The 22,746-nt window shown below is 43.4% G+C and overlaps 1 protein-coding gene across 2 annotated transcripts in view; it reads right to left on the reverse strand.

Annotated features, from left to right (window-relative positions):
* Acsm5 (acyl-CoA synthetase medium chain family member 5) overlaps positions 1–20,378 on the reverse strand; it is a 28,015-nt gene extending 7,637 nt beyond the window's left edge. Inside the window, exons 1-8 of one of the 2 annotated variants that reach the window (XR_008212911.1) lie at positions 20,240–20,378; positions 18,166–18,385; positions 14,424–14,634; positions 10,775–10,982; positions 8,368–8,511; positions 4,854–5,007; positions 2,320–2,399; positions 814–937 (exon numbers count right to left, since the gene is read on the reverse strand). Coding sequence is in view for 1 of the 2 variants with exons in the window: in XM_052712542.1 (XP_052568502.1) it covers positions 814–937; positions 2,320–2,399; positions 4,854–5,007; positions 8,368–8,511; positions 10,775–10,982; positions 14,424–14,634; positions 18,166–18,366 (1,122 nt within the window). In the remaining variant the exon portion in view is untranslated. The remainder of the gene's footprint in view (positions 1–813; positions 938–2,319; positions 2,400–4,853; positions 5,008–8,367; positions 8,512–10,774; positions 10,983–14,423; positions 14,635–18,165; positions 18,386–20,239) is intronic. The other variant, XM_052712542.1, reaches the window with a different exon arrangement.
* Between the last annotated feature and the right edge of the window lie 2,368 nt (positions 20,379–22,746).

Genomic DNA, 22,746 nt, shown 5'->3' on the forward strand with positions numbered 1-22,746 from the left:
AGTGTCCATGAGGGGGGCCTCATCCTCTTGTTTCCTGCCTCAGACTTGCTCTCACTACCATCCATTCTTCTTCTTTCTTCCGCCATCTTTCTTTCCCTCCCTCTCATCCTTTTCCCTCCCTTATCCTTAATTTTTCTTTATCTCCTTTCCATAGCCAACACATCTTTATGTGGAACTCTAATTAGTGTTCACGGATGGAGACCTAAATTGTATCATTAAGCTCACAGACTCACTCACCCCCACATCTTGCTGAGATGGCTGCAGAGGTCACTGCTTAAGATTTTACTAAAAATACATTGTAGGCTATTCTGGGATGACAATTTCCTTTAGCATTATGAGTATTAATCTTCATTGTTAACTGGATTGAATTTAGAATCATCTAGAAGGCAGGGTGTCTGAGAAGGGAAGACCATTCTGAACAATATCAAGATCGAAACTCTTCCATCATGGGCTTCCAGTGCCATAATGTCTCCAAGATCAAGGGACCAAGTGATCACAACTAGACTCTCTAAAATTATGAGCCAAAGTAAGTCTCCCTTCTCTGTTTCTGCAGGATATTTTGTCACAGCTACATAAAAGTAATCATGGTATCAGGAAGGCTTTTGTGCAGGCCATGGTGTATGTGAAATTAATTACCCAAGACTGCTTTTGAACCAAAAGGAAGAATGGCTAATGGCATCTCATTGCCAGTTTACCCCAGAGCCAAGGCAATTTCTGGCAGGCATTGGGGAGAGGTGAGTAACTGCTATAGGTCAGTGATCCTCTACGATGGGCTGGAGGGCTCAAATGAGGTGACCTGGGACACCAACTCACTGTTTCAGATTGTCCGTAGCCTTCATGGAGCTCCAGGCCTGTCTGGCTCTTCCACTTGTCCCTCACATCAGGGTTGAGGGCCTCTCCACCCGTCAAACAGTGTCTCAGGCTTTGAAACTTGTACCTTTCTCAAGTAGGAAGACAAGACCGTCTATGTCACAAACATTTCTACCCACCCTCTGGCATTGCTAGAGGTTCAGAGCCCCAAAGACACCAAACTCCCTTCTGTACCACAGTCAGCTCCATGTGGGCCAACCTCTCTCTGCAGATATGGTCTGCAGAACCAAATCATTAAAGTAAGTCAATCCTATCTAAATTTGGGATAAAATCAATTGTCCAAATTAATTTACCTATAAAAACCTGATAGATAATAAATCAATTAAGGTAATGATCTGACTCAAAGTAATAAATCAATTAAAAAATTCTAAGAGATTAAAAATAGTCTTCTAAGAATCCCCTAATTCTGAAAATTGGATCTAAAATTTCCAAAGATATTAAATAAATAACAAATCTGCCTCTCAGTTCAAAATTTATCCTAAGTATAAATACATTTTCAACAATTTTCTCCTCCTGGTTGGAGTCCACTGATTCAACTGAATTACTTAGTATTGCCAGCCAGCCTCTAATTAGTCTTCAAGAATTACCCGAGGACTGCTTCTAGCCAGAATTACAATGTAGAGATATTCACAAGAATTGAATGGGATGAATTCTTATATTTATAGGAATACACTCAAAGCCATGTAAGTCCTCCCTTCTTTGGGGTATTCCATGGCCAGAGAGTATGGTTAAGGAAGATGAGAGCACTTGAAGAGCATACCTTGGGAAAGGATAGAAAAGGGAGACATGGGTCAGGATTAGTACGTTACTGACTGGTGAGGGGATTCACCCAATATCCTAGCAAATAGTCTTGTACAACTAGTGGCTATTGCTTTGGATTTGCCCAGGATAAGAGCCATCTACAGAGTGTTGTCACCTTCTTTTGGGTGTTCAAAGACAGATACCCAGGAATGCCTGGCTTGGGTTAATTTGGGTGTGGAAGATATAGAGTATACTGTGGTGGAACTTGTTAGTCTAAGCAAATGAAATATCCTTGGCTACCAACCCCACTCTATAGATGGTCAGTGGAACTCCAACAATTTCTGTGACAGAAGTTACAGATACAATGTTAAGGAACTAACTAGCCTGTAGGTGTGGTATATGGTGGTGATGAAGTTTACCCCAAGTGTTGAAATTTTGGATTGCCTTAGATCCTTTCCATTTTCTCTGGGTATGAATTAAAATCATCTTTAGAAACTTTATGTAAGGTATGTGGGAGTGTTTTGTGTGAAAGACAGAAGATAGTGACAAAGAGAGACATATGAAGACCTAGAAAGAGACAGAGGTGACTCAAGAGAGTCATAGGAAGACAGAGATGAGAACCATGGGGAACAAGAGTTGGATTAAGAAGGTGGATTTGCACATACATCCTCATATGGGAACCCCAGAAGTGCCAAGGAAAGGCTGTACCTTGTCAGATCCTCCTGGACAAGCAGCCGGAAGAGTGTTGGGACACAGCACAAGGTAGTTATTGGGAACTTGCAGAGAGTCTAAACAAAACAAGGGGTTTAGACAGTTTTCTTAGAGACACTCAGGTGTGATGGGATGGGTGAATTAGATATTTATATTCCCATTGACAAAGCAAAGGAGTAGAAAACTAAGCATGGCACCTGTCAAGATGATCTCTATGACCTGCTAGCATTTATACCCTTATGGAGTCTCCTCTTAGACTACACCAAGACTGGTCTGTGGTACCGATAGCATCCTGTTGACCTGGTGGGAGTCACTTGAGATTAGATTACAGGAAGAGGACAGCTTCTGTCTCAGATGCTCTCACCTCTCTCCCTCTCTCGAGTGACTCACTCTGGAGGAGACAAGGTACCAGGCTTTGAGTACATTCTAACTGCTCTTGGGACAAGGATACACAGTAGGCCAGTATTTAGTGCATAAATGATAAAAACCACAATCCAGAAGTGAAACAGCTTACCCAGGCTTCACCCTACACTGAGATGACTGCATTCCTAGATGATAGCTCTGTAAAAATTATTATTAAAGCTCATGGGAGATGGCTCAACCAGTAAAGTGCTTACAGTGCAAGCATAAGAGCCGAGTTTGCTCCTCAGAACCCAACCCACAAGAAAGAGCCAAGTGTGGTAGTATATGCTTATAAACTCAGCACGAGGTGGCAGAGACAGGTAGACCCCAAGACTCACTGACCAGCAATCTAGCCCAATAAAAAAGCTTCAGGCCAAAGAGACCTTGCCTCAAAATACAAGGTGAGTGCCACCTGAGGAATGCCATATGAAGATGATCACTGGCCTCCACACATAAATGTACAGTACATGTACACACATTCCTGCACACATTCATTTGCCTGCACTCATGTGAACACATAGAAACATAAATTATCCTTAGAGATATATGTCATACATTTCCTTATATCACTCATTTTGAAGGTGTTTTTACCATGTGGCATCATCCATCTCCAGAATTATTTCATCTTTCCAAACTGGGTCTGTGTCCCCATTATGTACTAAATTCCCATTACCTTCTTCCTAGACTCATGGTAACCACCATTCTTCATGAACTCATATGACTATTCTAGGTACCTTATATAAATGGAGTCATGTAGTATATGTCTTTTGTCCTGCCCTCCTTCACTTAGTATGAGGTCCTCCAGAATCATCACTCATATTGCAGAGTACCAGAATTGGCTTCCTTTTAAAGGCTGACTAACATTTGTGTGTGTTTGTGTGTGTGTGTGTGTGTGTGTGTGTGTGTGTGTGTGTGTGTGTGTGTGTGCTGTATTTGGGTTACACGCTCAGTTTCTGATGGATACTTGGGTTGTTCCTGCCTTTTCGTTACGGTGACTAGTAACAATGCTCTGTTAGTATGGGTGTACTTTGGTGAAATCTTGGCAGCAATCTTACAAGGCTTCTTTTCTCCAAGACCACCTGGTAAAGCTGTTCCCAGATTTCCAACCATAGAAAGTAGTGAGACAATAAATGCTTGTGTTAAAGCTGCTAATTTTAATGTATAGTGTAGCAATAGATCATGAATATAGTGCTATGGCTGGGGACAGTGAAAAAATAAACTGCATGTGTGGCCAACAAGTCCAACCTGAACGATGATGATGGGGAGTTAACAACAACTAATGCGTTAGGGACCTCATTTCTTTCCATTATCATGACAACTGTATGAACTTTCCTTCAGAGGTAGAAAGTAGGACTCAAAGAAGTCCAGAGACTAGGGTGAGAGTCCAAGTTTGACCAATGGTGAAGCCCATACTTTTAGCCACATATAACCCAGCTTGTCTCAAAGAGATGGTATGGGGAGATAGGCTCATTGATGTCTCAAGAACTCTCATTTAGAATAGAGGATAGACCAAAAGTACTCAGTGTCTTCATTGGGGTGGTCAATCCTCCTACCTCATGATAAGACTCCAGAGAAACAAGACAGGAGGGGCCAGGTGTATGGTAGGGTGAAAGCTCATGATAAGGTTTGGGACAGCAGCACATGCTCTGGGGAGTAGACTTTTGATTTTACCTAAAGTTTTGACAAATAGCTTGTGCTTTGACAAGAACATAGGGAAGAAGACTGTGGAAGGAGAGGCATGGCGTGTAGTAAAAGGCTTTGCTAAGGTTTGCAGAGATGAAATTCTTTTGTGCCTAGGGATTTATATTGAGCATGAGCAATGATTAAAATTTGCCAGGTGGACAGGAACCAGATTACGGAAGGCTTTGAGTGAATTTGTCATCAGATTCATACATTTTTCTCATACCACCTTAAAGCATATGTTTCATTTATCTCATTTACACCCAGGACACAAAAGTTGTTTCAGAGCTTGGCATGGTGGTATACACTTATAATCTCAACCCATGGGACTCAAATGCAAGGTTGTTCTGGGTTATATAGTATGACTGTTTCAAAATGAGGGCTTAGTGATAGGGCCTCTATTCAGTGTGTGCAAAGATCAGGATCCCAGCACTGGGATTTTTTCTTACATTGAGGATCGTTTTGGCATCAGCTCGGGGCAGCTCATGCACAAAAATGCAAGCTCCATTGGACCAGGCAGAGAAGAGAGTCCAGGCTGCCTTCACCCAACCGGTGTCAGTAGTGTTCCAGAAGATGTCAGATTCAGTCAAGGCCATCCACCTCCTGCCAAAAAAGTGAGAGTAAGTAAGAGCATCCTCGTCAATGCCTCCACCTTTAGAATGGATTTCATTGTTCACGTAATATTAATTGGAGCTCAGACCACAGGAGGTACCACTCAAGTTTGTCAAATCCACACAAGATCCATCAGCTCAACTACTATCTCAACAAACACTTACTCAACACTTTCTCTGCATTTGATCCTAGGCTAAGAAGACAAAATTAAAAGAACAGGTCCTGTACTTTCAAGGAGGTCACCATTTAGTGAGAGTACTTGCAAGGGAAAATTAATCTCAGTACATTGTGATAAGAACATTTTTTTCCATTCCATGCTCATTTAAATTAGTCTGGAGTCAGCCTGAGAGATGTAGAAGTAAATAGTCATATTTTGAAAAGCTTATAGTTTAGTAAGTATAAGTATCCTAGAAATCCTGGGAGAGCACATTTTTTAACTTTCTTTTCATGTATTCTTGTGTCCTTCACATCATGCCTCTCAATCCCACCCATCTCCTCCACCCCCCAAAAAAATTAAGAGATAAAGGTGGGGAAAAGGAAGAAAGGGAAAATCTTGTCATGGAAGCTGTAGTATGACACAATGAGTCATGAAGTAAACCCCTTTATCCATACATTTTTACATGCAGGTGTTCATCGCAAAGAATCATTGCTCTGGTTTGAGGCCCCTAATCTCTGCTACATCATCAATGCCTCTTGCTCATCTCTGCAAGGGGTGAACTAGCCAGGACAATGCTGGAGAGCTCACTTTGATGGTTAAGACAGGGAGAGCTGATGGGCTGACCAACCCTGCAACTATCCAGGCCCAGAACCAGGGTTATGTGTTGTCCCACCCAAATATCCACCCCATCTGTGATCTACTGGAGTTGGGGGGCATGGTCAGTCCTGCAGACAGGGGCTGCAGGATCTCTATGACACAGGGCAGCAATGGATGTCCAGGAAGAATCTCAGTGAGGACCCAGTGTCAATGGGAGAGTACATTTCTAAGAGTTAAAATCAAAGTCTTGTACGATAACAGAGAATAAACACCTAACTCAGAGCAAGGAGACCATTATCTTGACAAATGTTGATTGAGCATCTTTTAAGATTTATCCTATGTTTTCATGGGGTCCATAGTGAGAGTGGAGATGGGTCTGAGAAATGCATCTGAAGTAGGAATGACTTTTGAATAGGCATCATTGATGTGTAGGAACCATAGTGGTGAAACAGAGAAGGAACATCGTAGGGAAGGGACACAATGTCTGTGAACATAGACTATAGACAAGCTGTCATGGTTGCCTTTGGGTTTCAGGACATACTTTCTTCTGGTCCTCCTTATGGGTTGTTCCCCCTAAGTCAGCTTCTGTTCCTCCCTTCACTGCAGAAATATTTTGCGTTCTCTTCAAATCTTACCCAGCCTCAACATATTAACTATCATTTGTATACTGGTACCCTGAGAGGAATCTCATTACATATGTACATCTATACTCTACCTCTACATCTCTACTTCAGTTTAGAGGACGGAGATGTTAAATAGACCCATTGAGTTTGCAATGCCAATGAATAACTCTGGGTTTTCCTTCCTCTGCCCAGCTTATTCCTTAGTTTCCTCCCTATTATTCTTGGGAGAAAAAGCCACATAACGCTCACTCCATATTGAACTGTCAGAAAATTTCATTAGATCTGTGTTTAAATTGTTCACAATCTTTTCACTCCTGTCATCTCTATTTCCCAAGACAGGTCACTATGCTTTTTGTTCTAATGTAGTGTTCTCTTTCTTAACTCTGCTTCATTCCTTGATCCTTACTATTTACTATCAACCCAGCATCCTGAGGGACCTTCTACAAACTAAATTGGATCATGCCACACCTCTGCTCAAAATATCCAATATTTCTTAAGTAAACCAAAAAACTTAGCATAGAATTGTCATATGACTGAGCAATTCTACTTCAGAGAGACAAAGAAGTAACTATGGGGACAACAGGTACAATATAGAAGTAACCCATAATATTTGAGTGTATCTACCAACAGTTGAGTAGATTTGAAAATGGAATATGTATACAATGGAATCCCTTTGAGTCATAAAAGGTAGGGAAATTTCCCTGAAATTTTTATTTTTCTGTACAGCTGAATAAAATACCACTCTGAATATGTGTCACATTTATATATTAATAATATATATTTTTATTCTTCTGTTGATGGGTGTATAGTCTGGTTCTGTTTCCTTGCTACCATGAATAAAATGGCAATAAACATGGATGTGCAAAGTATCCCTGTGGTAGGATATGGAGTCTTTGGGTATTTGCCCAGGAGAGGGATAACTAGGTCACCTGGCAAGAAAATGGATGGATTTGGAAAATATATTAAGTGAAGAGGCTCAATTTCAGAAAGAGAGAACCCACATGTTTTCTCTCATATGTATTTCCTAGCCTGTGATATATATATGTATATACATAAGTATATGTGAAACCTGCAAAACTAGGAATGATACCAAGAGGATCTAAGAACAAGTAACAAGTGGGGATGGGAGGTGGGCCAAAGGACCCAGGACCAGTGACAGGGTGTTGCAGAGGTAGCAGGGGTGGGGGAGGTGAGAGAGGAGGAGAATCTACTGAAACACACTGTGTTTGAAAAGGCCATTGTGGTATCCTGTACCTTCTATGCTAATTAAAAAGTAAATGTAAGGAAAACTTAGAGAAAATGGATGAACCCTGAAGATGCTGTCCTGGAGAAAGGAGCAAATTTCAAAATCATGCACTGCTCACAAGAGATGTCTGGAGTAGTCAGATTCATAGAGATGGGAAGCAGAACAGGGGTTCCCGGAAGGCAGGGGAGGGGGGAATGGGAGCTTGTTATATAATGGGCCCAGAGTCTTTGCTCGAGAAGATTGAAAGTTAGTTCTGTAGAAGAATGCTGGTGATTTTGAATCACAAAAATGTGATTGTATAGAATGCTATTAGACGATACACTTAAACTGGTAAAAGTTCCTAAGAGAAAGGACCTTGAGTGTTTTATTTTACCACAGGTAAGTGACCAGTGTTTGAGGACATGAGTAATTTTACCATGACTTAAAGATTGTATATCACATCCATGTTTCAAACCGTCACACAGTGTTCTATAACTAGGAACAATTTTTATATATCTGCTAGAAAAATTTTAAGAAAAATGGTTAAAAAATTATGTGTTGTATATTTTGATATAATTTTAAAAATATCTAACAGTTTTCATCATCCTCAGAGGAAAGTCTTCAGGCCTTCCTGACTTACCCTCTGGTTGCCCTCTGACCTCCATTTCCAGCTCTTCCTCCTTCACTCCCTCCCCTCTGATCACTCACCCACCTTGGTTTTGGACCTTCTAGACAAGCTGTCCCAATACCTTCCACTGGCCACAAAACCCAGTCCATAGCTGCACTGGGAATGTTCCACCATCTTGGGGGCCCCTGTGGTTCCACTGGTGAAGTAGATGGCCACAGGATCTCGGCTCTTGGTTCTCACACAGTTGTGCTCTGTAGATGCCTCTCTGGAAAAGTCGAGAATACTAGGTCACACTGTTAATACGAAAACACCAAGCAGTGCCAAAGCTCTCACAATGACAGGACTGCCATTTAAACATGCCGTGCATGAGGTGCTGTGTGGGCGCTATCTGCATACACCTTAATAGTAAGATACTAGCCCTACAACAATTCTATAGCCGAGGAAATTGAGGCTCAAAATGCCCAAATACCTCATTTGAAAGATCCACGAGGTTGGGTGAATAGTTCAGTCAGTACAGTGCAAGGGGGCAGACATGAGTTTAGATCCTTAGCACCCACATAAAAACTGCTTGCATCTGTAATTTCAGACTTGGGAATGCAGTGGCAGAGGGTCGCTGGAGATCACTGGGCAGCCATTCTGCCTAGCTGGTGAGCTCCAGGTTCAGTGAACTCTGTCTCAAAAATTAATGTGGTGGAGAATGATAGAGGAAAATACCTGGTGGGAACCTCTGTCTTGCACATACGTGCACACACCTACATGAACAAGCACACACACACACTCACATACATACCACGTAATACAACAACACATATGTACACACACACATACACACAAACACACACAACAGATCCCTATATTCTTTGAATGGGGTTGAGGAGTTTGTGTGTAATTCTGTTCATTTATGAATAGTCCTATCCCTAACTCAATTCTCAATGTAGAGATATTTTTTCAAATGTTTTCTCAAAAATTAGAGGTTTGAGATTAGGTAATTTCCCAAGTTCTGTGATTTGAAGACTCAGCTAGCTCATGGTTCTCAGCCCTGGCTGGGTCGTAAGATCTCTGAGTTAATTTTTAAAAGAAATTCCATTACTTGTGCTCCACCTTGGAAAAAATGAATCAGAACTCTGATTTCTTTTAACCTCTGGTAATTTTAATGACAACTTAAATTAAAAGGATATATCTAGGTTAACCTGACTGTTCCCCAAAATGTCATGGGCTGATCTTTAGAAATGAGGACTCCTCTGACACCAACCCATTGCTACTGTTTGCATCTTGAAGTCTCCCAAAGGCACTGTTCTTGGTTCTCAACTTGGTTCTATCCAACCTAGTGTCAATCATTAGGAAGTGGACCTCATAGAAGGCCTTAGACCAGTGGGAACATGTTCTTGAAGGTGCTTGTAAGGCTTGTTCTTTTCCTTTCTCTCCCTTTCTTGTTCCTTAGCTCACATGATATAACTGGTTTTGCAATGCCACATGCTTTGGCCATGATGAACCGCCTCATCAAGGGGGCAATCATGGAATGAAACCTTTAAGACTGTGAGGCAAAATAAATTTTTCTTTATGTAAGTGGGGAAAAAAATGAGGACTTCTAGGATCCTGGTTCAGATCTGTCTGGCTAAGTAGGCCAGATGTTAGATTACACAATTTGTATTTCGAATACTCAGGTCTATCTGGTCATTGAGCTGCACATTCCAGGCTCAAGAGTCCAGTACTCAGTGGCCTGTTTTGGATTAGTCCTTTCATATTTTGTTGTTCTTTTATTGTGTTTTGCAACAGGGTCTGGCTCTGTAGTTCAGGCTTGCCTCACACTCACAATTCCGTCTCAGCCTCCCGAGTGCTAGGCTGACAGGTGTGAGTCACCAGGACAGGCATTCTGGTCCCTGATCAAGACAAAAATCTCAAATCCCCAGGTAAGTGTCTGCCACACCACATCCCTGTCACAGGGCGGCAGTCTTGACCCCACCCTAATTCTCACTTTATTCCTTTTTTGGCAATTCAGGTGAGTCACTTCACTTTTCCAACACTGTTTTCTCACCGGTGAAAATAAGATTACACCTTGTGGGTCTCCTTTCAAGGACTAAACAAGGTGATTTCTTCCTTGCCACAGTGTCCTGTGCACCAAATCCCAGAGCACCAGTGTTCTGAAGCACAGAACAGGCCTTATTAGATCCTTCTTGCACACATGAATGGAGGCAAATGCTTACTCAGCACAGTGCCTGGCAGACAGCAAGCACCGGCAAGAGGCAGCTGTTTCTCTAATCGACAGCCTTCTGTGAACTAAATGTATCATAAAGTTTAGCTCACATGCTCTGGCTAAGAATTCTAGCAATCTTTGCAGCATTTTAGGGGACACTGGGACGAAATGACACATCCAGTAACTGAGTGACCTTGAACATTGAGGTGGTCACAGGATGATGTCTCTGGCCAGTATCTCTTTGATTCAGTCCGCTCATGCTCAATCCTGTTGCTGAAAAGGAAAACACCCAAAGCCCATCTCATTGCTGCTCTCCTGGAGAGTCTCAGTTTACCGAAGGAGTTCCCGGAAATTGATCCAGCCCGGACGACTGGTGTTGGACACCAGAAGCTTGGTTTGGAGGGAGGGGCAGTCAGCACTGATGGCATCCACTTGAGGAGCTAGGGCGTCACTGGTGATGATAGACTTGACTCTGGCTGCCTGCAGCCGGTACCTGAGATCCTTTGCTGTCAGCTGGGAGACACCTGGAATCATGACCACACCTTGGGCCACACAGAGAAAGAAAATTGTTAGAGAGGAGAATGATTCTAATGTAGAGGCCAGAGAAATGAGTGGCTAAAGAGGGTTGGGACATCTGAGGGAACAATAATAGTAACAACCAAATGAAAAAGATGTTGCCTAGGGTAAGAACTTTTCTGACATTACAACGTTACTTCACTTAGTTATCATGATGCTCAGAAATGCATGCTATTGTGATAAGCGCTCCGTACATTTTTAAAGAGTATGGGTCTTCAGACTTTCGTGCCTTAACTAAATCAAATGGTTTGCCCAAGAGTACATAGCTAATGTGTAATAAAGCCAGCACTGTGGAGCTAAAGCAGTGGTAAAACCTGTTCTGTCCTGGCTAGATTTAAGTCAGCTTGACACAAGCTAGAGTCATCTGAAAGGAGGGAACCTCAGTTGGGAAAATGCCTTTATAAGATTCAGCTGTAGGGCATTTTGTTAATTAGTGATTGATGGGGGAAGGCCCAGCCCACAGTGGGTGGTGCCATTCCTGGGCTGGTGGTCCTGAGTTCTACAAGAAAGCAGGCTGACCAAGCCATAATGAGCAAGCCAGGAGGCAGCACCCCTCCATGGCCTCTGCATCAGCTCCTGCCTCCAGGTTCCTGCCCTGCTTGAGTTCCTGTCCTGACTTCCTTCAGTGATGGACCAAAATGTGGACATGTAAGCCAAATAAACCCTTTCCTCCCCAAGTTGCTTTTTGGTCGTAGTGTTTCATCATAGCAATAGAAACCCTGACTAAGACACTGACAGTCCATGATCTTAAATATATTATATTGTATTGCCTTAGCAACTCTGTAGTCAATTGCTTTCTATGCCTTTTAAATAAAATTTTGCAATAAAATCCTTTTGTTGTTTGTGGATCACTTGCTAATAAAGGAGGTATAGCAGGCAGGGACTCCAGAGCCCCCACAGTGCTTCAACCAAAGCTGTGCTGAGGGTGGCAGGTTCCATTCACCTCCGAGGAATAAGGACCGTGTGTGTGTGTGTGTGTGTGTGTGTGTGTGTGTGTGTGTGTGTGTGTGTGTGAAACTTGACATTTGAAAGCCTTTGATATCTCATAACACAAATTATTAGTATTTCCTCTCAAGTTTAAGCCACTCATTTCACAGAGGAAAACATCTAGTGAGAACAAGAGGCAGGAGGAAAGGTCAGTTCAGCACAGCACCAGAGCCGAGCTCCTGTTCTCCCTGCTCTTTGCCCCGTCTCCCAAATGCTTGCACAGTTTAGTGCCCCGTGTGCTCACTCTGAGTTGGATGGTGTTCTTCATTCATGTGTGTTCACGTAAGTGTGGGTGCTATGCATGTATGCATGTGTGGAGGATGGAAGAAGATAACCTCAGGTGTCACTCTTCCAACGCCATTATCTTGTTTTTGAGATAGGATCTCTCACTGGCTTGGAACTCGCCAAGTGTGCCGAGCTGGCTAGCTGGTGAGCCACCTGTCTTTGCCTCCCTAAGGCTGAGATTATAAATATTATAATATTTATAATATAATATTTATAATATTATAAATATGTACCATAATACTTGGTATATATTTGCTTGGCCTTTTGGGCTTTTTTTTCTTTTTAATATGGTTCTGGGGGTCCAACTCAGGTCTTTGTGAGATAATCCTGCAGCCCTGAAGTGCTTCTTCATTCCACTTCTCGGTTATCACATCCCATAGAAGTTATTTGTTGGTTGTGATTTAGGGACTGTACTCAAGTTTGGAGTAGGTGTGGCCCTGTTGGAAGAAGTGTGTCACTGTGGAGGAGGGCTTTGGGGTCTCATATATGCTCAAGCTACTGCTCAGTGTCTGAGTCCACTTCCTGTTGCCTGCATATCAAGATATTGCCAGCACCATGTCTGCCTAAGCACCTCCATGTTCCTTGCCATGACGATAATGGACTGAACTTCTGAACTGTAAGCCACCTCAATTAAATGTTTCCCTTTATAAGAGTTGCCATGGTCATGGTGTCACTCCACAGTAATAGAAACCTTAACTAAGACAGAAGATGATTGACAGCCAGAACTATCAATAAGAGAAAGTCAATCACTATAACCTGCCAAGTGCATATGAGGAACTAGAGATGTAGGACTGCATTGACTTCAGATTTGGTATCTTCTGCAGTGTTGGGGTGGAGGCTATACCTCGCATCATAATGTGAAATGTAGTTGTGAGTTATTTTATTTGAGTATCAATAAAAGATATAGAGTAGGCAAAAGTGAGATATTTGGTAGCAAAAATAAATAATACTTTAAACAAAGCTTTGATTATGAAAAATCTCTTAACAGTGCCCAGCACATAGTAGGTGCTTTAAAAAACTGCAAGGTCTCCTTACACTTCTATCCTTACTAAACAGTTGACTTCTTTTTTAAGTTTTTTTTTTATGTAAAAGGTTTTTTTATTCCATTTTACATACCAACCACAGTTACCCCTTCCTCCCTCCCTCACTCCCACTCACCCCCAACCTTCCTCCCACCCCACCCCCATTCACTCCTCAGAGAGGGTAAGGCATCCTATGGGGAGTCAACAAAGTCTGATATATCAAGTTGAGGCAGGACCAAGGCCCTCTCCCCTACATCAAGGCTGAACAAGGTATCCCTCCATAGGGAATGGGCTCCAAAAAGCCAGCTGGGATAAATCCTGGTCCCACTGCCAGTGGCCCCACAAACTGCCCAAGCCACACAACTGTCACCTACATTCAGAGGGTTCCCCAGCTGTCAGTCCAGAGTCAGGAAGCTCCAACTAGCTCAGATCAGCTGTCTCTGTGGGTTTCCCCATCATAATCTTGATCCCTTTTCTCATATAATCCCTCCTCCCTCTCTGACTGGACTCCAGAAGCTCCACCCAGTGCTTAGCTGTGAATCTCTGCATCTGCTGTGGATATCACTCTGTATAAATAAAACACTGACTGGCTCCTAGCCAGGCAGGAAGTATATGTGGGACAAGCAGAGAAGAGAATTCTGGGAAGTGGAAGGCTGAGGCAGAGAAACGCTACCAGCCGCCGCCATGAGTACTAACATGTAAGATACTGGTAAGCCATGAGCCATGTGGCAAGGTATAGATTTATAGAAATGGGTTGATTTAAGATGTAAGAACTAGATAGCTAGAAGCCTGAGCCATTAGGCCAAACAGTTTAAATAATATAAGCATCTGTGTGTTTATTTTATAAGTGGGCTGCAGGACTGTGGGGGCTTGGCAGGACCCGGAAAGAAGCTCTCCAGCTACATACATCTGCTTCCATCAGTTAACAGTTGACTTTTAATTATCATATCATTGTCTACCCTCTGCAAGCAATCAGGTTTCTGACTGCTAGGCAAAGGAAAAGTGAACCCCCTATGGGGTTCTCTTTGTTCCATCCTCCAAATCTTGTGGGAACTGCCAAGCTCTGGTGGTCAGCACCAGTCCCACCAATGAGCCCTAACCTTGCTCACTGACCTGTTCGCATACAAGCCACGCTGCTCAGCCACCAATCTGGAAGTCGTGGAAGCACCAGCATCATTCTGTCTCCAGGCTGCAGGCCACACGCACCCTCCAAGACATTTGCTGCCTTCTTGGACTGCTTCCCCAGCTCCTCAAAGGTCCACTTGACTTCTGCTCCTGAGCCATTCACCCACCAGAAGGCAGGATTTGGTGGCCGGTTCCCTGCCTGGACAGTGGGTGAAGCAGAAAAAAAAATTGAAGCCATTGTTGGGTGTTTTTGCTCATTTGTTTTTAAGAAATCATATTTTTACAATAGTTAGGTCTTCACTGAGTTCAAAAATTAAAATGATGGGCCAAGGGTATGACTCAATCAATGAGTTCTTGTTTACATGCACAAAGCCCTGGGTTTAGTCCCAGCACCGAGTAAACCAAGTGCTGTGTAGCATGCCTGTAACTACTTAGGACTTAGGAGATAGAAACAAGAGGATCAGAAAGGCAGGACCATCTTTAACTACATAATGAGCTTAAGGCCAGTCGTGTCTCCATGAGACCCTCCCTCATAAAACTAAAAGCCAGCCAGCCAAACACAAAACCAAAGGGCTGGCTCCCTCCTTGTACTTTGGAGAGTGGCCCGTTTTGTTACTTACATATTCTCCCAGTGTTGAGTTAGGCAAACTTAAGCAAAATTTACATATCAACTTTTTGAACGTAAAAGGTCGGATGATTTACACCGTCCTGTGTCCCTCCCTGTTTAATTAAAATGTTACTCAAATCACCTGCTAATTACCACATAAAAGCACACAACCCACTGGTCTTTAGTGTAGTCCTATAAGTTGCATAGCAGTATCATTTATCGTTGCTTTGATTAAAATATAAATGCCATGACCGAAGGCAACGTAAGGAAGAGTTCATTTTGACTTAATGTCTAGTGTCGATGTCTATGATGGTGGAGAAGGCATGGTGGCAGGAGCACTGAGCCAGGCGTACACCTCACTGCACAGAGAATACAAACTGGAAGTGGGCAAGGCCATAAACCCTGAGAGCCTGCCCAGGGCTTTGTCAGACCTTTTTCCAGCACATGCATGACCCTGGAAACGCTCGCGGTTCTAATCCCACAGTTTTGGAGATGCTCGGGAGTGTACCGGAGGCCTTCAAAGCCCATGTAACTTTCTCAGTCCCTAGCCTTTCCTTTCTTTAGCTTCTTGGTTACTCTACTAGCTTTTGGCTTATTTTTCCTTTCCCATGTGGGCATCTAACACTTCCTCTGCTTCATGCAATCACCAAGTTAAACTATTTGCCTACAGTTGTTTTTTGACAAATGGCTTCCTGGGACTAGACTTTTCTTACTGGTTAAGTTCCAAGCTGTGTCAAATCTACACAGCCTTGCAAAAGTAACAATAAGTCACTTGGCTGTCCAATACCGTATGGTCACCCCTGAAAACATGCATACAAGTAACACTATGTAGACTGAGAATGCTATATTTAGGAACATATACATATACATATATGCATGTAACAATGAAAAAAGAGGATATGAGTTTGGAAGAGAGCAAGGAGGGATATATGGGAGGGTTTGGAGAGAATATGTAACTATATTATAATCTCAAAAGTAAAATAAAAAGATGGGGGGAGTAACACCAAACAGTAATTATTGGAAATGAAGCTTTGAAAGAGCTTTGGCACCATTCTTCGCCTTCTGAGGCTGCCAGGCTCCACTGGGGACAAGGGCTGCTGTTTTCCAGGGCTTCTGGGTGACTAGGAAGCTGGGTCAGGACAGGGAAGCTTAAAATGGCTCCAGGCTCGCTGTCCGGGCTGAGGTTCAGCAACTGCTATAATGAACCCAGGCTTGTCAGGGCTTTGCTGAGTTCTGGAGATGCAGATTCTCAGTCTTTCTCAGAGTTGTGCTTGTCACTGTGGCTTTCAGGAAGCCAAGAGCGTTGGGAAACTCCATTTCCTTTTTATGACTTACTCCTGCATTTTCTGTTTTATGCTCAGACGACCTCTAAGAGGTCAGGTATTGTGGCAAATAACTTTAATCTCAGCAACTGGGGAGTTAAGCCAAAGAATCATTAGTTCAAGGCCAGGCTGGGCTATGTGGCCAAAGTCCTGTCCCAAAGAAAACAAAGCAAATGCCAAAACAAAACTCCAAATTCAAAAGCTAGATAAAACATTGGCCTAATGGGTGCAAGGCTCTGGACTTCACCCTCAACACTGGAAAAGAAAGGTAAAGAAGGGAAAGAAAAAAAAGGAACTCACTCTTTGCAGATAGCTAAGGATGGAGCATTCTGGCTACAAGCCACAAACACGTCTCGTTCATCACTCGCTACAGCTTGGGGTAGCAGTTGCCTTGATTCCTAGTTGCAGATGAGAAAGTCAAGGCCTAGAGATCTCAGGGAACTTGCCCAAGTGCACACTTAAGTATGTGTGGATAATGTATATATGTGGTGACTTCAAAAGGCTGCTTCTGAGTCTCATTCATCCTCACCCTGTGGTAAATTTACCAATTTACCATATTCAGTGGCGGTGTGGTATTCCTGCCTCTGGTGGTGGCAGAATTGACAAGGTTAAAAGTGACACAGGTAAGATAGGAACAGTGGATCATGCCTGTAATCATGGCACCTGGTAGTCTAAGGCAGGAGGCTTGCCATGAGCTCAAGGCTAGGTTGAACTACAAGTTGGATATAGTTCCAGGCCAGTCTGAATTTCAGAAAAAGACTATCTCAAAAACAAAGAAACACACTCTGGAGGCAGGCAGGCAGATCTCTGTGAGTTCAAGGCCAGCCTGGGCTATATAACAAGTTACAGGACAGTCAGGGCTACATAGACCTGTTTTGTTGTTGTTATTGTTGTTTTTTATTTGTTTTTTTCTTTTTTAGAACAAGCAAACAAAATTAACTCTAAAATTCCTTTAGAATAAAAATTTATATTCTCTTATTACCAATAAATTATTAGTATCAAATATAATACAGAGAGATATCCACAACAGGCACATATAGAAGGGAAAATAAAGAAGTGCGTGCAGATCCTGGAGGAGGTGGGAATGGGGGGTGGGCTGGGGGAAAGGTGAGGGGGGTTGGAGGGGGGAGAACAAGGGAATCCGTGGCTGATATGTAGAACTGAATTGTATTGCAAAATAAAAATAAAAAATAAAAAAAAAAGAAGTGCGTGCAGATAAGACACACAATAAGCAGGGTGGTGGTAGTGCACACCTTTAATCTCAGCACTTGGGAGGCAGAGCCAGGCGGATCTCTGTGAGTATGAGGCCAGTCTGGTCTACAGAGTGAGATCCAGGACAGGCAACAAAACGACACAGAGAAACCCTGTCTCGAAAAAAAAAAAAACAAAAAACAAAACAAAATAGAACAAAACAAAAAAAGACACACAATGGAATCAGGATGTGTTTGTTTATTTGTTTTTGTTCACATCTAGGTGAAAAGCTTTGACCTTAAGTTCCTGATTCTCCTGCTCAGAAGGAAAATGCGTATGAGTGAGAGATGGAATACCATCAAAGCAGAGCCCCTTCTGCTTAGCGGATCCCCAGCAGGAGGATGAAGAAGCATGACTGTCTGTGTGGTTTGAGCTCCGGAACCAGCGACACTTTAAGCCCTGTGCCAGGTGTGTCTGGTTCATACCACTCGGGTCAGATTTATTCCCCTCTCAACATTGAAATGCTCCTGTCTTACAGCCTTGAGTCTCACTGCAGTGTCTGAGGGACTTCAGATGCCCGGGTGGGACACCAGGGCAGGGTGGGCCTCACCTTTTCCAGCCGACTCCACTCGTCCAGCACATCGTGGGCAAAGTTGAAGTACTCAGGCACTGGCTGCCTCCCCAGGCTGATGGCTTCCCAGGTGGCCACAACCTCAGGGACAGATGGAGGTGGTGGCTGCCTGTGAATCCTGCAGACTCCCCAGGAACTCCTCAGAGCCTGGAGGACCAGGCTTCTCCGCCATAACCTCATGTCTTCTGTTGCCTCCTGCCTGTCACCAAAGAGGAGAGACTGTAGTCTTGAACTCTTTAATTTGGGTTGAGGAGGAGTCTGTGACCAACCCTGAGAGGGGCATAGCTCATAGCAGCTGTGGGACACATCCTTGGCTTCATTCTGCTGTGACTGACATTGGTAGAGTCTCCTCTCTGAACTGGAAGTACTCTCCTACCTCTCTCTGTGTGGAGGTCTGCTGTATCTGAGAGGTTGTCCATTCAGAGGCCACTTCTCAAAACTCAGGCCTTCAAAGGGATCCCCCAATAACAGTAATTTTGCTATTGTATTAAAAAACTTGAATGTGTATTTTGTGTGTATGTATGTTCAGGTGCACATATGTGTTCATGTACGTGTGCTCATGTACATGTGGAAGCTGGAGGAAAACCTTGGCTGTTGTCCCTCAGGTCCTTTTGTTGTTGTTGGGACAAGGTCTCTCACTGGCTTATAACTCACCAGTCAGGCTAGAATGACTGGTCAGCACACCCTACCAATCCACCATCTCCAGCTCTTCCACGTAGATTCTGGGGATCAGCTTAGGTCCTCACACTTCTAGGACAAGCACTTCATTGACTAAATTATCTCCCTAGTCCCTTCACAGATATTTTAACTATTTTAATTACACGGATTTAGGGAGCACACTGTGACATTTCAGCTACTTTGTGCTGTGTGTGATGGTAGGTCAGTGTAATTAACATAACTGTCACCTCAAACAGCCCAACACTGCCCAATAGAGACAAATTACTAGCCACACATGCAACTCACAGCTTTCTGCCACTTAGATGCAGAAAAGTAAAAGGAAACACGAGACATTAATTAGAGTGATATCTCTTACTTAACCAGGCACATGAATAACATTATCGCTTCAACAAGGCACCCCTGTGAGAAGAAATCATTTAGGAGATATTTGTATTTTTGCACCAAGTGCAATGCAATGGTGCACTTCACACTAATATGCATAGCTAGGTTTAGCTCAGCTGTGTGTCAAGTGCCAGGAGCTGCCTGCCCTCCAGAGTCTGTGACAGATGTGGAGCCCCAGCTCGCATCTGTGAGTGTGACTCTGCATGTTTCCAGGATGCCAGATATATCACCTGAGTGGTGACACTCCCAGTTTCAGTCCCTTGGGCCAAGTTCCTCTAGTGATAGCACAGCAGAAAAACATTAAACAATGACGATGTGTTTCAACAGCAGGAGAAACCCATCCCCACAACCACTGAATGAAGGATTGTTCTTATTTCACACCGATAGATTGCCCAAGCTCCTGGAACTAACCGTTCATGGTCCTGTAAGCAATCCTTATTAAACGCACTGGGTTCCAGAAATAATAACTTAAAAGAACAAAAATGTCAGAGTGAGTAGTTGAGAAGAAGGGGATTGGTGGGGCCAGAAAGGGAGAAAAGGTGAGGATGGGGATAATTATTATGAAAAAGCATCTTACATGTGTCTGAAAAAGCCGTGGTGAAACCCATTATAATGCATAATAGCATATGCTTAGTCAACAATAAAAATGATAAAAAAGCTCTTCATTAAGCCTTATAGACAACTCTGCCGAGAATGCTACTCTCTCCACGAGGAAAGGTGACTCCCAAGCCTCACTTTCCAGAAACGCCTGAGTTCAGGCTCTGCCTCAGCTGCTAACCCTAGGTTTGGGGCTTAGCAATCCCCAACATCATCCCTGTATTCTGTCCCACACCTTTTCCTTTGGCTCTTCCCTCCTTGGTGGCCAAACTCCAGACTCTCCAGGCCTTTCCCACAGTTTCCTAAGGTCACCTCATGCTGTGCCTATCCTTGACTTCATCACCAAAAACCTCTGGGCAAGCGACACCTGCCAGTGAAGAATTTCTTGTTCAGTTACCTTGTTTTAAAATCCAAGGTATCTGTGTTCCTCTTCAGCAGCAGGGCAGACCTGAAGGCTCCTGAGAAGTTCACCCAGAGGCTGAAGAAAGGATTTGACTCTGGGTCAAAACACAGCCCGGAGAGAGGATTAGAAGTCAGCCAGGGACATGCAGTTTCAACTTTCAATCAGTCAGGACATTGTGAACCAGTGAAAGCGGCTCCCTGCCAGTTTCCCTGGCACACAGTGCCTACAAGACTGAACCCTGACCTGGACTCAGCCTCCTCAGGACTAGGACATTTACTCCCTGGAATTCAGGCCAATAGCCTGAAACTGGAATAAGAACTTTCCCCTGCTTTAACAGAAAGGACACAAAGCCAGACCCCATCTGTTTCCTACTTGAAGACCTCCCCCGATCTCCAAGCTTAAAGATGAAAAGTGAATGATCAGCCTTGCTAAGGATGAGAGCAGATTCTTTGAGTTAATGAAATGGCTCTTGGATGGGAGCCAGGGCAGCACAATTACATAAATTTGCTGGAAAAAAAAAGAAGAAGAAGAAGAAGAAGAGACTTGGATCTTATCTAATAAAGCTGTTGAAATTAGATAAAAAGCCTTCTAAGGGTCTCTGTTTCTGCAAGGATCAAAGCCAAAGTTGTGACATGGGTGCACAGCGGGTTGTTTCCTTGACAACAGCAGCAGAACCCATCCTGATCCCCAGCCATTCCTGTCCTGATCCCCAGCCATTCCTGTCCTGATCCCCAGCCACTGAAATGCAGATAGTGTAGCTGTCACCAGAACCTGATTGAGAGGCTCCCAGATTCATTTGTGTCCCTGACTTCCCACTGTGAAGGTTCCTGCATGCCTATGTCTTTCTGCCCAGCTATTCCTTCTACATGGGTGGTACTCAACCTTCCTAATTTTCTAGCTCCTTGTGTTGTGGTGACCCCAGCCATAAAATTACTTCCATTGCTACTTCATAACTATAATTGTGCTACTGTTACAAATGCTATGAATGTTAATATCTGATATGCAGATAGCTGATATGAGACCTCAAGGGGGTCACGACCCACAGGTTAAGAATCACTTTTCTTTTCTTTTCTTTTTCTTTCTTTCTTTTTTTTTTTAAACCGTGTTTGTCAAGGTCTTACTTGGAATGCCACAAGGCTCTCCCTCAGACTAGAACTGTCTCCTCCAGCCATCCTTCCCCACACCTCCTTTGACTACCATTCCTTGCTAGCTTTTCCTTTCTAGGGCAGACCACTTTTCTAACACTGTATATTTTTAGTTAATTCTCTGTGTTTATCCCCTTCACACATGAACTCCAGGCGGATGTGGGTTTGGGATCCTCTGCACTCCCATAGACAACTGCACTCAGGACATTTGGGGGAGTTCATGATTATTCGATGAGTCTAGAAGTGTTAAAAGCAAGATTCATTCAATATTTTTTTCACTGCCAGATACTGTGCTGGGGCTTTCCATGAGGAATAGGTATGAATTGATTTCTGACATTATAGGTATGAAAAGGTGTGTTTTGCTTTTGTTTCTAGAATAAAATCTAATCTGGTGAAGTCCCCAAACCCCTGCACAGGGGGACCTCAGAGCATCTTCCTTAACACTAGAAGGGGACGAGGGGTTCTCCTAGAGAAAATGCTGGACCTCACACAGGGTATCTAGCATTAATGGTGCCATCCTCCCATGTCTCATTTGTTGGTCAAGTCAACCCGGCCCACTTCCACAAGGGTAGCTTCTTTTTTTCCTTATCTAACTTGGCCACAGAATCTTTACTGGCCCTAGGCAATAAATTCATGCCTGAATTTGCAGCAGTTTCTAGAGATATGATCTTCATGCTCAGGTATATGACAAGTGAGCTATCTTCAGGTGAGATAATTTCAGTATCTCTATTTCTGTCAGTATTTGATAAGAGCTAGGGCATCTAAGGCTGAAAACTCTGGCCATAACCATGTCATACTAATAATACAAATAGCTTTTATTTAACAGATATTTGCTGGGTGTCTAGCATATGCTAGGCAAAGGAAATGCATGTAATTTAGGAGGTGATGAATGCCTGAGATGGGGGTGAGGCTATCATCATTTTATACAAAGTGATTGGAAAGGACTAATTGGCAAAGTGACACTTGGCTTGAAAAAGCCAAGAGAATGAGTCTTGAGTATTTTTGGGTAAAGAGCTTCCTGACCAAGGAGAACGCTAGTGCAAAGGCCCTGAGGTAGGACTGTGGGTATCATATTTGAGGAAGGAGGAGGAGGTTGATGTGTCTGGAGGACAGTCAAGGAAAGGCACTAAGAAGGCCTGGGGTGTGGCTCAGTGGTAAAATAAGAGGCAGAGTACTTGCTAAGTATGTGAAAAGCCCTAGGTTTGATCCCCAGCACTTTAGGAGGAGAGGGGAGGGGAGGAGAGCAGAGGAGAGGAGAGCAGAGGGGAGGCCTGAGAGACGGGTAGCGGTGGAGATGGAAGAGGGTGCTTACTGCCTTCAGTACACTCAGCTGCTCATTTTGCACCTATCAGCTTG

This window comes from Peromyscus californicus, unplaced genomic scaffold (assembly GCF_007827085.1).
Source record: "Peromyscus californicus insignis strain IS unplaced genomic scaffold, ASM782708v3 Scaffold_4__1_contigs__length_199733344, whole genome shotgun sequence".
Lineage (NCBI taxonomy): Eukaryota > Metazoa > Chordata > Mammalia > Rodentia > Cricetidae > Peromyscus > Peromyscus californicus.